Raw genomic sequence first — 17,635 nt, forward strand, 5'->3', positions numbered from 1 at the left:
TTAAAATGTCCCCCCTGAAGGGAGTCCAGGAGCTGCGGCGTCAGAGACAGGCTGTGTGTGACGACTGCAACAAAGATACCTCAGTGAGTACAGCAGTGGCTTTCACTGTTAGTCTGACCCTGAGATGGGCAAAACTGTATTAGGTTCTTCCTAAAGCATCTTAGCATTTAGTAAGTAGCCTTGTCTGAGCCAGAGGCTCATAGTAATCACAAAAGGATTTGAGTGCATCAATGTTTTGTACTACTTGAAGATCTGTGTGGGTTTAACAGCTGTGGTGTGTGTGTTTATTTGTCAGGCTCTGTTCCAGACCCTCCTCCTCTAGTACCACACCACAGCCACAAACAGCAGCTTCCCCTCCCACGTCAGCCACTACACAGAGCAGAGGATCAACTCCACGCCCCAACAATCTCGACAGGTTGCTGTCAGAAAGGTACTGTAGGGCTCGTCTCTCTAGCTCTGTCCCTCACAATTCTTTCTTTAACATGTAAGAAATGCTTTTCAATGAGAAGCAATATAAAGTGTATTGTATCATACACACCTGCCTGAAACTCACTTTGGAGAACCACTTTAACAAATGTAATGGTTACATTTTGGGGGGGGGGGCACCCATCCATCCATCCCTCCAGCTCAGTTCTGTTCTCAGCACTCAGGTACTGTACCTCCTTCCACACCTCACACTTGTGTCCCAAATGTAATCCTATTCCCTATGTAAGTCGCTCTGGATAAGAGTGTCTGCTAAATTACTAAAATGTAATGTAAATGTAGATGTAGTGCACTACTTTTGACCAGGACCCATAGGGCAGGGCAGGACTGTGTTTACTGTATACCCACACAGAAAGTTTCACCAATGTAACTTTTCAGTAAGGAATGTGCTTGTTGTGTTTTTGGATGACATCCAGAGGTACTTCAGCTGTAAGTTGTCCACCCATACCTTCCCCTCTCCAGACTGGACGAGCACAGGGACACAGACTCCTCTCAGCTCCTCCTCAAGTCCACCCGCCTGGTTGGGGATGTTATTAACAACCTTATCAGTGGTGAGATGCTTTCACATCTCCTAATCGGTCCCAAATGGCACCTTATTCCCATAGGGCTCTGTTCAAAAGTAGTGCACTATATAGGGAATAGGGTGCGATTTGGGACATATATCTTGTGACGAAATCCCGCACGGAGCCTTCACCGTGCGCTGCCACTTTAAGAGCGCATCAGCAGTAAGGAAGGAGGAAATAAAGACAGCTCTTTCAGCTCTCTGGGAGGGAGCTCTTGGTTGGCGCGACAGTTTGATTGGCTGTGCTATGCTATGCTATGCTATGCTATGCTATGCTATGCTATGCTGCAGATGTCCTTGTTTATTTTCAGCGTGTGTAGTTTATAAAGTATTTAACTCAATCATTGGTGTGGCCGCTCTAGGTAGTGGTTGTTATCGTTTGGGACCGCACCGGTTATGGGTCGCATGGATTAGTAGCAACATTGTTGCGAAGCTTTGACATACAAACCATCAGACAGTACACCGGCACGCCTGAAGACCACAGCTAAGATCTCTCTTGTTCTCTTTCTCTTCCCTCTATCGTTCCAGTGCCTTACCCTGCAACAGACTTTCTATTTTTCAAATGCACTTCCCATTGATGTTCATTAGAGCTGGACTATTATTGCCCTGCCAGAAGTATTTGGGTTGACATTTTAGTTAAAAGGGAGGTTGTTTGCAAGTTGTGTATTGTTAGTTGAACTGTATTGAGGTGGGGTGTACTAATGACATGTGGCCCAGAAGATTGTGGACATTTTTAAGGCCTTTGTTTTGTCTATGGACACCCCCCACATTCATACCCTCTGCACTCCTCCACTGGAAGGTAATACAGATTATTGCAAATCCTCTGACTGGATTCTTTCTTGTAAATTGTTTCTAATGAAGTTGCCGTTCAATTGCTCTGCCATTATTATTGTATGAGGTATTATTGGTGGGGTTTCCCCTGTGCTGTGCTGTGATGTCTTCTCTTTTCTCTCCACTGGCTAGCTGGTAAACAGGCTACACTCTAGGCAGTCTCTTCTGCTGATGTGTGTGGGTCTGGTAGTGGTACTCTCTATTCTACTCTTTTCCTTTCTGCATGGTTAATACCTGCCTGCCGCCCCAAAAAAACTTTATATTTACCCCTCTAATAAATACCGCTACAACCTATTCAAAGGGTGTCCAAAATATGTTACTTAATGTCTAAGTCTTTGGGATTTCCTTGTTGATACATTTATTACAGTCAGGCCACTCAACACTTCCCTCTCCTTTCTCCAGGTCTACAGGAACATAATTGCATGGAGACGATACTGTAACGTATGCTTCCAGCTCACACTGTCAAACACGTAGATCCCCTGAACGCAGCTCACTTTCCAGCTCACACTGTCAAACACGTAGATCCCCTGAATGCAGCTCACTTTCCAGCTCACACTGTCAAACCCGTAGATCCCCCGAATGCAGCTCACTTTCCAGCTCACACTGTCAAACACGTAGATCCCCTGAATGCAGCTCACTTTCCAGCTCACACTGTCAAACACGTAGATCCCCTGAACGCAGCTCACTTTCCAGCTCACACTGTCAAACACATAGATCCCCTGAATGCAGCTCACTCTCCAGATACCAATCACCTGTTCACGCACCTGTATATCATCACACACTATTTAGTTCCGTTCTTTGCACCCCTTCATTGTGAGGTATTGTTTGTTTTGTGAGCTCTGTTTTTCCCGTAATTTAATCCTCCCGTGTATGATAGTTTTGGCCTGCCTCGCTAATGACGCCTTTTGCCTATTCCCTGCCTGTACTTTAGCCTATCGGATTTCCTGTTATCTAACTATTCCCTGATCTCCCGGGCGACGTTACTAGCCTTTTCCCCGCCTGTACTGTTGCCTTTTTGGACCCCCTGTGTATGACCTTCTGCCTGCCCCTGGACCCAGCTACCTGCCTCCTCCTGTAGTTCTTTAATTAACACCTGCTGCACCCTGCGCTTGAAACCAGCTCTCTGTCTCCCATCGTGTTCATTACAGATAACTTCTAGCCCCCACAGAGCAGCTCAGCAACTCCCCCTGTTCCAGATGACCACCTTCTGCCTGAGGGCTCTGAAATATTCCCCCAGAGTGCTCCCTGTTCCCACAAAACATCTGGCTCCCCTGGGGAAGACTTTTTCCTGTCCCTTCACCTGTACCAAGTATGTCTCAGCAACAAAATAATTCTCAGGTGGATGAAGAGCAGAAGGAGGAAAAGGCCCCTGCATCTGAAGATGGAGGTCCCAGAGAGGAGGACAATGGAGGTTGAGGAGACAGTGGTGTAGCCCAGGCCTCTGAATGAGGGCACATCTCTAACAGACAGAACCAGCCCCTTGTCCAGCCTGCTGTCAGACCCATACCTGGCCTCTCTGGATAGTCTGGAGGCACCAGAGGAGCACCAAGCCTTAGACTAGTCCTACCACCCCAGCCTCACCCAACAGGACGGGGAGAGGGAGAAATTGGGTCTACAGACTGACACCCTGAAAGCTTGGAGCTCTGGTGGCATAGGCAGTACACTAGAGGAGAGGGAGAAAAATGTTAACTCTGAGTTCTCTCATGGACCAGACACTGTGAGAGATGGGGATGGTGAGAGGACACTCCAAACCTCTGACCATGAGACAGCACTACATCAGGAGTCCACCACTGCTCCTCAAAATGAAGAGTCCTTATTGTGTAGTGATGAGACTGCTAGCAGGGTTCCTGGTGACAGAGATGCTCAGTCAGAGGATGAGACCCCGGGGTTGTTGCACTACACAGCTGATTTGTTGATGGCAAATCTGACACACATCAGCCAGGAACATTCCTACACAGAGAAGATGACAGGAAGTCGAAACGGTATCCTTGCATTGTCAGCGTTGTTTACTTGCCTCCCTTTTTATGTTATTCTAACTGTTTAGCTTAAGCTAATTTTCATTGATTTAGTGTTTACAGTTTTAACATGGACCCAAGAATAAGTACAGTACCTACATGCTTGGTTTTTACTTGTTCCTTAACTGCCTCTTGTCCAGCTCTGAACCTGTGGAGATCCCTCATTTCTTCCTCATCTTACCACATGGAGGCTTCTATGAGATCTCAACACGTAACACCCATCTTCCCCCTTGCCTTTTCTGACCCAGTAAGTATCAGCCCTCTTTCCTCAATCCCCTTAGAACTGAGTTATGCTGCTATAGCAGGTTTCTGGAAGTCTAGACATGAGTAACTGATGGTCATAATGGTCACACAGATCTACATTTTGAGTTGTTGCAAATTCCGCTTTGTAAGATGATCGATTGTAAGACTTATTCACTCTCGTTGCATTACGAGCCATAGGTTACCCAATATTAAGTCATTCATTCTCAGGCACGTGTAAACTGGCAGCATTGCTCTACAGTCATGAAGTTGCCAAGTCATCATTTTCCAGTGCCAATATCCTGTCATACCAATGCCAAAGGACATAGTTACTAGTAGGTCACTATGTGCCTTTCCTTGTCCAGCTTGGCTCTAGGCGAGTAAAGGGGGTCAGTGTAAGTTACAGAGTGCACCAGTCTAGACAAGTCTAGTGACTGCAAGAACTGAGCCAGCTAGTAGTATGAGGCCTGCCTTAAAATATAGGTCAGAGGTGAGGGCTTTTATCATGAGAGGAACTGTTCTTTCTGCCCTGAGGATTGACCCAACTCTTTAGCTGTGGGAGGTCTCTCTCAAATGGTTTGCATTACTATTGTGCTAAGGATAAAATAACAGTTAGGCTCATGTCTTGCAAGAGGGAGAGATGCCAGACTCGGAGCGCTCCGCACGCCATTGGCTGGAATATCATAAAAACGAGAATCCCTGAGTGTCTTTCCGTCTCAACGTTGTGTTGACCTTTAACTGTGAGGTCAGTCACTTGGCTGATATCTGTCTGTGTGGTTACATACTGGGCAGTCTGATTTATGGGAGATTTAGGCCTATTTTGTAAAATCGTAATTTATTGTCTTATCATTAATAGCTCGGGAGTTGTTGTTCTAATTAGAATAATCATTAGGGTTTGGCTCATAACTCAGTTGAATTGTGGGGATAGAGGGGTATGCCTGCCTGTCCGGTCCCCTGCGTCAGACTGGCGTGTATACAGTTTCAAGAAGGGGTTGTGGAGGAACAGTTTATCATGCAATGGGATTACAAAGTTTGCAGGACATGTCAGAGAACTGGTTCCAGCTAGTCACTCAAAGCTAAAGTAAACTGGTTCCAGCTAGTCACTCTGTGCTAATATCAAAACAAACATCTGACCAGCTCTTTTTAAGAGTAGAGCTCAGCGTGTTTGATCATATATTTGACCAATGTGGGGCTGGTTCTGTTTTGATGGAGAAAGGACTGACTCATTAACACACTGGTTGACATTTTAAATATTTGCAATATCATGTTTTTTTTATCTCCCAGTATTCACATTTAATGATGAATGCTGTTTGCTTACAAAACTGAGAACAATAGGCCAGGTTCGATGCTAAACAATTGATTGAATCTTTTTGAAGCTCTCTTAGACTTGAGATTCTCTCTCGGCGCGTTCCTCATCCCAGGCCCAATATACCACCATCATCTGTGAAGACAGAGACCAAGAGAATAACAAAGCTATTTGCATTAGAGGTCGACCGATTATGATTTTTTTCAACGACGGTGCCGATTATTGGAGGCCCAAAAAAGCCGATACCGATTAATCGGACGTTTTTTTTTATTATTATTTATTTATTTGTAATAATGACAATTACAACAATACTGAATGAACACTTATTTTAACTTAATATAATACATCAATAAAATCAATTTAGCCTCAAATAAATAATGAAACATGTTTAAATAATGCAAAAACAAAGTGTTGGAGAAGAAAGTAAAAGTGCAATATGTGCCATGTAAAAAAGCTAACGTTTAAGTTCCTTGCTCAGAACATGGGAACATATGAAAGCTGGTGGTTCCTTTTAACATGAGTCTTCAATATTCCCAGGTAAGATGTTTTAGGTTGTAGTTATTATAGGACTATTTCTCTCTATTCGATTTGTATTTCATATACCTTTGACTATTGGATGTTCTTATAGGCACTTTAGTATTGCCAGTGTAACAGTATAGCTTCCGTCCCTCTCCTCGCTCCTACCTGGGCTTGAACCAGGAACACATCGACAACAGCCACCCTCGAAGCAGCGTTACCCATGTAGAGGAAGGGGAAACAACTACTCCAAGTCTCAGAGCGAGTGACGTTTGAAACGCTATTAGCGCGCACCCTGCTAACTAGTTATCCATTTCACATGGGTTACACAAGCCTCGTCTTGGGAGTTGACAGGCTTGAAGTCATAAACAGCGTAATGCATTGCGAAGAGCTGCTGGCAAAACGCACGAAAGTGCTATTTTGAATGAATGCTTACGAGCCTGCTGCTGCCGACCACTGCTCAGTCAGACTGCTCTATCAAATCATAGACTTAATTATAACATAATAACACACAAACACGAGCCTTAGGTCATTAATATGGTTGAATCCGGAAACTATCATCTCGAAAACAAAACGTTATTCATGTTACATTGCACAACCCTCAATGTTATGTCATAATTATGTAAAATTCTGGCAAATTAGTTCGCAACGAGCCAGGTGGCCCAAACTGTTGCATATACCCTGACTGCGTGCAATGAACGCAAAATGACACAATTTCACCTGGTTAATATTGCCTGCTAACCTGGATTTCTTTTAGCTAAATATGCAGGTTTAAAAATATATTCTTCTGTGTATTGATTTTAAGAAAGGCATTGATGTTTATGGTTAGGTACAGTCGTGCAACGATTGTGCTTTTTTCGCAAATACGCTTTTGTTAAATCATCCCCCGTTTGGCGAAGTCGGCTGTCTTTGTTAGGAAGAAATAGTCTTCACAGTTCGCAACGAGCCAGGCGGCCCAAACTGCTGCATATACCCTGACTCTATTTGCAAGAGAAGTGACACATTTTCCCTAGTTAAAAGAAATTCATGTTAGCAGGCAATATTAACAAAATATGCAGGTTTAAAAATATACACTTGTGTATTGATTTTAAGAAAGGCATTGATGTTTATGGTTGGAGCAATGTGTACCTAAGCGATTATATGCAACGCAGGACAGGCTAGATAACTACACATGGTTGATGATATTACTAGTTTAACTAGTGATTATGATTGATTGATTGTTTTTTATAAGATAAGTTTAATGCTAGCTAGCAACTTACCTTGGCTTCTTATGCATTCGCGTAACCTCGTGGAGTGCAATGTAAAGCAGGTGGTTAGAGCGTTGGACTTGTTAACCGTAAGGTTGCAAGATTGAATCCCTGAGCTGACAAGGTAAAAATCTGTCATTCTGCCCCTGAACAAGGCAGTTAACCCAACGTTCCTAGGCCATCATTGAAAATAAGAATGTGTTCTTAATGTGTTCTTGCCTAGTTAAATAAAGGTAAAAAAAAATGTTTAAAAAAATAATGAAAAATCGGCGGCCAAAAATACCGATTTTCCGATTTGTTATGGAAACTTGAAATCGGCCATTCCGATTAATCGGTCGACCTCTAATTTGCATCTCATTTTAAGGATGAACATTAGCACTTTCTCTAAATGTGATTTGATATTGTGTGTCGTGCTGTATATACGGTTGGGTGTATGTTTGACCACACATCTTGATTACATAAGTGGCTGCTCATGTACAGTGCTTTCTAATTATGTAAAGAATATGTGCGTTTAATTTAAATATTGATTTTATTAATTAAATGGTTTGCAAGTGATGTTTTTCTGTGTATTTATTATTGCTGTGTGCACCCATGATCAATAGCCTTTCAAGGATTGTCACAGGGGAAAACATTTTGTCAAGTAGTCAACAGGATATTAAGTATTGACAAACCTGTCTAGTTGTCCTTGTTTTTCCAACAAAGTGAACAGTTTGTTCTTAAAGTGATGTCACCTTTGTTTGGATTTCTGCAGGTGTCAGGGTTAGTGGGCTAGTGTTCTATTCTCTGTGTCCCAAGGCAGTCACACACTATTCAAGAGCCACTTCTGTTCCTGATACTAGAGACTGCTCAGGCACACAGCCTATCAGGGACATGTATGGATTGGCTGAGTAGATGGGTGGCCACACCACTATTATGGAGTGTTACATAATTATTATAAAGTCTAAGTTGGGTCTATGCTATTTTAACTAGTCTTATTGCCTTGGCTCCCTGCTGCAAATGAAATTCATTGTTTGTAAGACCTTTACTTCTACGGTATCTTGCAAATCGGTTTGGTCAGTATTACTGAAGATTACCAATGACATAATACATGACATCTTAACTTTTTGACAGATATAACTAAATGCATATGTTTTTTTTAAGGTTCAACAGAACATTGACTGTTATGATCTGTGAAACTGACATAATTTTGCATAATGTATTATACTGCCTTAGACCGCTGTGCCACTCAGGTATGGTCATTGCAATGTAGCCATGCTTTACATAATGATTATGTAAAGGAATTCTGTCTTGATTGAATAGTCACTAGGATTACTTTCAATACAATGATGAATTAACACTTGTGTTTGTCTTTCTTAGATCCAGGGTGAGTCCAAGTCCTCTGAAGGGAAGATGGAAGTACAGAGGTGTGGTTTGGCACCATCAACACCATGGTGAAGACGTAGAGGCTCCTGGGCCCCTCCAACGGCCTGGTGGCGGGTCTCCAGAGACGGATGCGCTTTGCCTCGGTCCGCATAGGCCTCTGACTCCATGAAGCAGTTCTACACCCGGGGAACAGACAGTACGAAACCTCCTAACAGACATTTTCAGTATAAAATACCAGTTTATTTATCTGAGTTGGTGGAAGTAGAAGATAAGGGATGTGGCTGAAAGAATATGGCTTGGTGTTTTATGACTGCATCTCTCATACTCGCTACTCCTCTTTACTCTCATAGATGCAGGCATTGGGAGTCAGCTGATGGCAGGCTGTACGACCGGGGCCATGGCAGTAGCCTTTGCTCAGCCAACAGACATGGTGAAAGTGCAGTTCCGGGCTCAAGTAAGGGGAGCCGAAAGGGTGAAGAGATGTAGCGGCACCATGGATGCCTACAGAACCATCGGCAGGACTGAGGGCATCAGAGGACTCTGGAAAGGTAGGCCTACTGCAATTAGAAACACTACATTTGGCTTTACGTGCATAAAAATATGATTCTGTAGTTAAATTTTTTATGAAACTGTCAATTTTATCTTCCAGGTTGTGGCCCAAACATAACTCGTAATGCCATAGTGAACTGTTCGGAGCTGGTGACTTATAACATCATGACTGGTAGGCAGGCATGTAATTTGTTTTACACCTACACGGTTACATTTGAATAGTTACAATTACTTCAAAGTGTATATTAAGTAATATAATACGTTTGATAACCTGCCCTGCCATTTCACGGCAGCCTTCAGTGCTGGATTCATCTCCACTATTGTGGTGTTTCCTGTAGATGTAGTAAAGACCTGGTTCATGAACTGTTCAGCTGGAAAATACAACAGTACTATTAACTGCGCTGTTACAATGATGAGAAACGAGGGACCCAAAGCCTTCTATAAAGGGTGTGTAGTGATCAAAAGCCAAATTGCTTTCAAATCATCTTTGGCTGAATCAGGACAATTCCTAGATATGAACAGTGAATTAAGCAAATCGTTCTGCTTGGTTAAATAATCTGATTCTCCTTCCCCTTCAGGTTCATGCCTTCTTTCCTTCGCCTTGGCTCCTGGAACATCGTAATGTTTGTCACATATGAGCAAATCAAGATGCCTGTGATGAGATCTCAGCAGTCCTGGGAGTCTCTTATCTAACCTGTATCATCCTGACGGACTGCTGTGTGGATTTCTCCTACTGATTATGATGTTCAAAACCATGACCGCTTGTACAGGCAGAGCACATCTTCATTTAAAGGAGGAACCACACAACTATTAGCCTGGTCCCAGATCTGTTTGTGCTCTTGCCAACTCCATTGTCCTTGTCAAGCCTTGGCAATGATTGACAAGGAGTTGGCGTGATAGCACAAACAGACTTGCACTCAGGCTACGAGTCTGACTTCTGTACAGGAAAATACACCCCCTGCAGGGATGTGTGACCCCACATATCTCCATGACGCCTTGTACCAGAGACTATGGGCCACACAGACTATTGATACAACGTGACTCAATAATGGAATGAATGGCCTGACAGACTAGCGATGGTTTATGTAGCTTGCGTTTACAGTAGGTTAGGGATTATATATTAGGCTTCCTCGCTGGTCTATAAGGTGCATAATGTGACCATCAAATGTTATGTATTATGCCTATTTGTAACAGAACTTTGCCTCAAAATATCCATTAACATTTATTTTTTGTTTAATACCTAATCCTGGTGGTTTTGTGTTCATAACAAATAATCCAACATTCTAGTAAGCAATCCAATGCCATAACCATTAACTTTTAGATAAGGCGGTACTATGCATATTACCACTGCATGTGAAGTTGTTTGATATTACTGCCGGTATACAGTAACTGCAATTTTGGACCAAGTCTTGAAGAGTCCAAAATAATTATGAATGTTGGATGTCCTAAATGTTACTTATGTCTTGTTATGCTATTTTAGGAGTAAAATATTATTTATTATCAGTAAAATAACTACATGGTTATTTGGTTGTCTGTGGTAGCCTTTTTCTGCTTAGTGTTCAGAGTTGAGTGCCAAATGACTCCGTATTCCCTATTGAAATCACATGTATTTGCCCCATGCTAAGTAAACAACAGGTGTAGACTAACGGTGAAACGCTTACTTACAGGGCCTTTTCCAACAATGCATAGTTAAAGATAAGAAATGTATTTAAAAAAATTGAAATACTGACACGAAGAATAAATACACAGTGAATAAGAAGTAATAAAGCTAATTACAGGGAGTACCTGTACAGACTCGCTGTGCAGGGGTGCACTACTTTTGACAGGGCCCATGGGGAATGCAGAACACAGCATTCATTTGTTAGATGGAGAACATTCTCAGAACTAGGTCAGCCAAAGCTGCCCCACATGTATTCTTACACTATTAAACCCCCTAAGAGTCACCCAATACCTACTATACCAACAGATAGTGACAGATTCACGATACACATAGCTAGTTGTTCTAGGAAGGAAATATAAACACCCTCATAAAGATGTATTCCTGAGTGATAGCCTTATTTGGTACTGCTGTGCATTGAAGATGTTCCTTTCAGTGATGGGATAGTGTCATTAAATCTAAACTCCTTTAGTAATTGTGATCCTTTGTCGCATTTGTGGCATGCAAATTGTATCTAGTGCTCACCTATTGAAATAAAATAACTTGAGCCCATTAACTTCAACCAAGAAAGGAGAGACAAAGATGTGGAGTTGACAGGCGCATGATGATAAGATGACAGATGAGAAAATTGCCCAATTTGAGCCGCTTAGGACAATAGGGGCTGCTGACATAGCTGTAACAGAAGTAAGCTGTCTGACAAAGGCCTCCGCATCACTAATCAGCCCCTGTAAACTCACTGGCCTCTCTCTGACAGCTAATTAGTGCAGTGAGCTTGATTAGGCTAGATGGCAGTCTGGCTAACCCTATGGCTGATCAGGCGAATCCTTGGTCTGGTGATCCACGTAACTGGGGGAACAAATGACAGCCCCTGGGTACTGTAGGCAGTGTTAGTCATTCAATGGAATCAGGCAACTGTGCGTTCATAAAATGTCAAAGACTGTTCTCTCTGCTACCGCACAGTCCTAGTGCCAAGTCTAGGACCAAAAGGCTCCTTAACAGCTTCAACCCCCAAGCCATAAGACTTCTGAACATCTAATCAAATGGCCACCTGGACTATTTACATTGACCCCCCCTTTGTTTTTACACTGCTGCTACTCGCTGTTTATCTATGCATAGTCACTTTACAAATTACCTCGACTAACCTTGATTTTCAGAACAATGAATCAACATTAGGTTTGGATGTAATAAAAAGTATAGTGAACATGTGTAATTTTGAGACTTGAAGAAACTGGCAGTTTGACAGTTCTAGATGTGGTCCTTGGCTGACCTTAGCAAGAGTCTCTGGAGAGAGGATGATCTGAGCTATCAAGTGTAGCTAGGTGAATCGTTCAAGTTCACCTTGTGACCCACTACACTGAGGCACAGTGAGTTCAGGGTTTTCCTAACCCAAGAAAGCATTGATGCCTACAGTACGATGTTCCAATGACATGAGGGGAGCCTGGATATAAAACAAAACCCACAATGTGTTTATTCAACGTTCTTAATCAACTTGTTTCTTTTGTCAATCAATTCTCAATTAACTTGTTTCAAATGTGGGGTGCTGTTTTACAGACACAATCATAAAGTACACAAATTCATTATAGTCCAGAGAGTAACAGTTGATGCCTTTTTTACCCAACAGTGTCAATGCGGCGGTGGGTCCTGCTGATGATGTCTGGACTGTATGTTGTTAAGTCGCTGCAGACGTACAGGCCTGGCTGGCCACCTGGGAGCATGTCCCTTTCCATACACTCTAAGGCCTACAGGTTGACCAGTGTCAAAAGGTGAGGCTACAGGCCTCATAAGTTGAGCACTGTTGATGATGTGGTCACTCAGGGGCGGTAGATATGGACCCATCCGTAAGTGGACCGGAGCAGAGCTGACAGAGTGGTAGACGTTAGGCAGAATAATAGCAGGGGTGAGGCCATAGAAAACATGGCAGATATTGGGATGGGGGCTCAGGAGGAAGTCAACTGATGGCTCCCTACTATTGTGATTCTCAGTGGGCCTTTGGGGTTTGTGTTCAGGCTTGATAAACTCTTGGATTTTCTCTGCCTGAACCAGACGAATATGGTAGAGCTTACAAGATCTTTGACATGACTCTACAAAATTCTCCAGGGATATTTTCCCATCTGTGAATTTCTGTGAGAGAGCCTATAAGATAGAAAGACACAATGTTTGGTATAGTCTACTATTACACTCAAATAGGATATTAATATGATTGCTTAATTGATCATTTGTGTTACACAATTAGTCCAGCCTTACATCACATTCTTCTTCAGAGTGGGCCAGCTTGTTCAGGAGAAGCCACTGGACCATGTGAAGGCTACGTTTCTCTAGTAAAACTACCAGAAAGGCAACAGTAGATTTGTATAATGAAAGGGGCATAAACACGGTTGTGACTAACTGCCAAAATTGCAGAAGCAGTTGGAGAAAATGGCAAGTATTCTGAAACTTTGATGTTCCCAAAAATAATACAAAACAATTTGACTTTCAAACTCACCAAGTTGGTTCTGTTTGGCTTGGATGATATTGGTGAATTTCTCCAGTTCCTGGTACTTCTTGGCTAACCATAGCTTACCAGTATTGAGCTCTGGCTCATGAGAGAGACTGGTCTCTGCCAATCTACTGTTGGAGACCAACACAGTCTCCTTTGCTCCCTGAAGCCCCTGAAACTGGACAGGATAATGACATTTAAAATGACATTCAAAAGTGCATTCAGAAAAAAATTCAGACCCCTTCACTTTTACAACATGTTCCTCATCAATCTACACACTACCCCATAATAACAAAGCGAAAACAGGTTTTTAGATTTGTTTGCAAAATTATAAAAAATAAAAACCAGAAATACCTTATTTACATAAGTATTTGGATCTTTGCTATGAGACTCAAAATTGAGCTCAGGTGCATCCTGTTTCCATTGATCATCCTTGAGATGTTTCTACAACTTGATTGGAGTCCACCTGTGGTAAATTAAATTGATTGGACATGATCTGGAAAGGCACACACCTGTCTATATAAGGTTCCACAGTTGACAGTGCATGTCAGAGCAAAAACCAAGTCATGAGGTTGAAGGAATTGTCCGTAGAGCTCTGAGACAGGATTGTGTCAATGTAATTGAAGGTCCCCAAGAACAGTGGCCTCCATCATTCTTAAATGGAAGAAGTCGAACCACCAAGACTCTTCCTATAGCTGGCCAACTGAGCAATTGGGGGAGGGCCTTGGTCAGGGAGTTGACCAAGAACCCGATGGTCACTCTGACAGAGCTCCAGAGTTCCTCTGTGGCGATGGGAGAACCTTCCAGAAGTACAACCATTTCTGCAGCACTCCACCAATCAGGCCTTTGTGGTAGTGGCCAGACGGAAGCCACTCCTCAGTAAAAGGCACATGACAGCCCGCTTGGAGTTTGCCAAAAGGCACCTAAAGGACTCTCAGACCATGAGAAATAAGATGGTCTGATGAAACCAAGATTGAACAATTTGGCCTGAATGCCAAGCAGCACGGCTGGAGGAAACCTGGCACCTTCCCTACGGTGAAACATGGTGGTGGCAGCATCATGCTGTGGGGATGTTTTTCAGCGGCAGGGACTGGGAGACTAGTCAAGATCGAGGGAAAGATGAACGGAGCAAAGTATAGAGAGATCCTTGATGAAAACCTGCTCCAGAGCGCTCAGGACCTCAGACTGGGGTGAAGGTTCACCTTCCAACAGGACAACGACCCTAAGCACACAGCCAAAACAATGCAGGAGTGGCTTCGGGATGAGTCTCTGAATGTCCTTGAGGGGTCCAGCCAGAGCCCGGACTTGAACCTGATCGAACATCTCTGGAGCGACACTCCCCAACCAAACTGACAGAGCTTGAGAGGATCTGCAGAGACGAATGGGAGAAACTACCCAAATACAGGTGTGCCAAGCTTTGTAGCGTCATACCAAAGAAGACTTGAGGCTGTAATCGCTGACAAACGTGCTTCAACTAAGTAATGAGTTAAGGGTCTGAATACTTATGGAAATGTAAAATTTCTACAAACCTGTTTTTGCCTTGTCATTATGGTGTATTGTTTTAACATTGATGAGGGGTAAAAAAAAGAAAGAAATTCATCCATTTTACAATAAGGCTGTAATGTAACAAAAACATTTGGAAAATGTCAAGGGGTCAGAATACTTTCCCGAATGCACTGTATATTTTGTCATATCTTACTAATGATACTAATTATACCCTGTATTTGGTCATATTTTACAGGAGAGAAGAACTATATTGCAATATTTGCTGACCTTATAAAATATGCCCATTCTAAAGTAAATAAAAAGTTGCATCACTAAAAAACAAGAAAGAAAACACTCTATACACACACAGTAACAAAATCAAACTGTGTGTAAGTTTTCAGTAAATAAAGGGAAAATACCTTTTGGCTGAATCTGATGATCTGGCTAATTTTTTCTTCATCCCGCAGAAGCTCCCGCAATTCAACAGTCCTCAAAACCCTTAATTGGTCAGATACTGACTTTGAGTCGAAATGCCAAGGCATCATGTCCAAGCAACAGACCTTTGATATGGAAATGTTCCTTTATTTGGACCCCATGATGCGCACCAGGTGCTTAATTACGCACGAGCATCAACCCAGTAACCCGTAATGTCATGAGAGTGACATTATCTTCACCATCAAACTGAAGTTTACCCGTCCAATGAAGAGCAACATAGAACACGCTCTAAAATAAAGATGCAAAGTGTCGTCCTCTGCTGTAGGTTTTGAGAAGCACACGCGTTTCTGAGACGATAATGAGTACTATATTACCAGTACATCGCGGGAGGGTCGTAACTAGTTACCACAGCCACAAAGTCATAAACCCCGCCTATTTCTAGGGGGAGCGTTCATGCTCACTCTGAAGACTTCAGGGCCAATCAGAACACTCCGTTTCCTATACGGTCCATGCTATCACGTGTCCTTGGGACATCACTACTTCATTGAAGTTAGTACCACCCTGCATCCCACTGCTGGCTTACTTCTGAGCTTACTTGTGTTAACCCTGGTGTTCTGGCCAAATTCCCAATCTGGCCACCTAATCATCCCCAGCTTCCAATTGGCTCATTCCCCAGGTCTTTGCTGTAAAGGAGAATGTGTTCTCAGTCAATTTACCAAAATAAAATGTAAATGGTTAGGGTTTAGGGTAGCTGTGTGAAGCTAGCCACAATAAGGATTAGCCACAGTAGTGGAATTTGCAGTTTGCCTTTAAAATAAAAGTCCCCCATTGAAAGTGATACAAATAGTGGAATAGTGCCATATTTGAACTAGATAACGCTAATCAAGGTTGGAATCAATTTTGACACTGCAGCGCAGAAATATCAGCCTACAGCGAGAAGGACGAGATTGAATTTTGCTCAACTGTCTAGAGCAGTGGTCACCAACATGTCGATCGCGATTCAACATCGATTCATTATTGAAATAATGAAACCGTCGACCGCACACTCTAAGTTGTGTTGCCGAGAGCTTAACTGATAATGAAAAAACAGAGATCTTATATAGACTCTAAACACTTAGTCAGTCATTTTTACCCTTCCCATAAGCCACCATGGTCCATCTCCTGGTTATCTGCACGGGATGTTGTTTTACTGCCAACTCTGCTTAGTTTCCCAGATGCCAGGAAGATGAGACAATGAGGCATTGTTCTAAACTCTTCCAGGCTCTATCTATCTCGGGTCACATACATCACATCTTGTCTATAGAATGCCAGCTTTTAGGTTTTATCACCAAGTCACTGTCAGCTCAAGCTATCCCTAGCAAAACCCATTTCCTTAATCTGACGCCCAGACTAACTGCAGGAAGCTAGAGTGGAAACCATCTCTTTAACACAGCATTAGCAGAACATAAATATCTTACTGTTTGTTATTATTATTATAACATTATTATAGTATTTAAAAAATGTAATAAAATGTATGCACTCTACTGTAAGTTGCTCTGGATAAGAGCGTCTGCTAAATGACTAAAATGTAAATGTAAATGTTAAGTAAATAGTTGTTAAATATCCACCAGGTAAATACGTATTTTTTCTGTCACACCACTCAGCGCTACAACAAGCACTGCAGCAGTAATGAATGAGTAGGAAAGTGTATCTATAGGCTTGCGTTGTTGTTGTTATTATTAGCAGCTTGGGTCTTTTTTAATATCAAGGAATATTTAACTTTTTCTGTTCATAGGAGTAACAACATGAATGTGTGGATGAGGCAGAAATAATGTGGTGCGACTCGAGATTCGCCATCAGCTGGAAGATGGCGCCCCTTTTTCGGATCTATTACCAGTGTGATCATATAGCTTACCTCAAATTTCTAAATATAATGTAAAGAAATGGCCCGAACAACAATGCATTGGCAGGGCAATTCAAGCAAAGCTAATATGCAGTGATAATGTATTGGGCCTATAGCTTACTGCAGAAAACCAATCTCTACAGTACTGTTTTTAATTGGTTAATGTTGCATAGGCTTACGTCATGTTACATTTTTTTTTTGTGGTAGATTCTCGGGTTGCATTTTGACTCAGAAAGGGATCTTGACTCAGTGATCTTATCACTATCAACGTTTCCCTTTACTGTGGCAAATGTGATCGAATCAATGCAATATTAGCTACTTTCAATGCAACATGCTGAAACAAAATGAACTATGCAAGATATTTTGTTGTAGGCCGAACGCATCTGAGTAGGATTCTATTACATTGACACGCATGACCGCACTCTACACAGGCCGGTGTTGCATAAACAATCAGAGCTGAAGTAGGCCTATATGCAAATAAACCATTGCCATATATGGATTTGTGCCATTTACTTTCAACTGGATTGTGTTTACAGCATGAGCGGTCATGAGTAGATGTGCTTGTTTTAAGATCAAAGCGAGAGCTGCT

The 17,635-nt window shown here is 42.4% G+C and overlaps 1 protein-coding gene and 1 pseudogene across 1 annotated transcript; one reads left to right on the top strand and one right to left on the bottom strand.

Annotated features, from left to right (window-relative positions):
- The first annotated feature begins 5 nt into the window (after window positions 1-5).
- LOC115206820 (mitochondrial uncoupling protein 2-like) lies at window positions 6-9,822 on the top strand (annotated as a pseudogene).
- A 2,427-nt stretch (window positions 9,823-12,249) lies between these two features.
- Window positions 12,250-15,712, bottom strand: LOC115204935 (vacuolar protein sorting-associated protein 37D-like). The gene is made up of 4 exons (XM_029770515.1): window positions 15,149-15,712; window positions 13,251-13,422; window positions 13,013-13,092; window positions 12,250-12,901 (listed from the first exon to the last, which is right to left on the bottom strand). The coding sequence occupies exons 1-4, from the start codon at window positions 15,272-15,274 to the stop codon at window positions 12,392-12,394; spliced, it is 888 nt and encodes a 295-aa protein (XP_029626375.1). The 5' UTR covers window positions 15,275-15,712; the 3' UTR covers window positions 12,250-12,391.
- Window positions 15,713-17,635: the final 1,923 nt, after the last annotated feature.

This window comes from Salmo trutta, chromosome 13 (genome assembly GCF_901001165.1).
Source record: "Salmo trutta chromosome 13, fSalTru1.1, whole genome shotgun sequence".
Taxonomy (NCBI): domain Eukaryota; kingdom Metazoa; phylum Chordata; class Actinopteri; order Salmoniformes; family Salmonidae; genus Salmo; species Salmo trutta.

Bases quoted from the DNA above. Each gene is read 5' to 3' on its own strand.
- LOC115204935 (XM_029770515.1), bottom strand. From the start codon at position 15,274: ATGATGCCTTGGCATTTCGACTCAAAGTCAGTATCTGACCAATTAAGG. The intron at 13,423-15,148 runs GTATTTTCCCTT...TATCCTGTCCAG, and splicing joins TCATCAGATTCAGCCAAAAG to TTTCAGGGGCTTCAGGGAGC. The intron at 13,093-13,250 runs GTGAGTTTGAAA...CCTTTCTGGTAG, and splicing joins AGCCAAACAGAACCAACTTG to TTTTACTAGAGAAACGTAGC.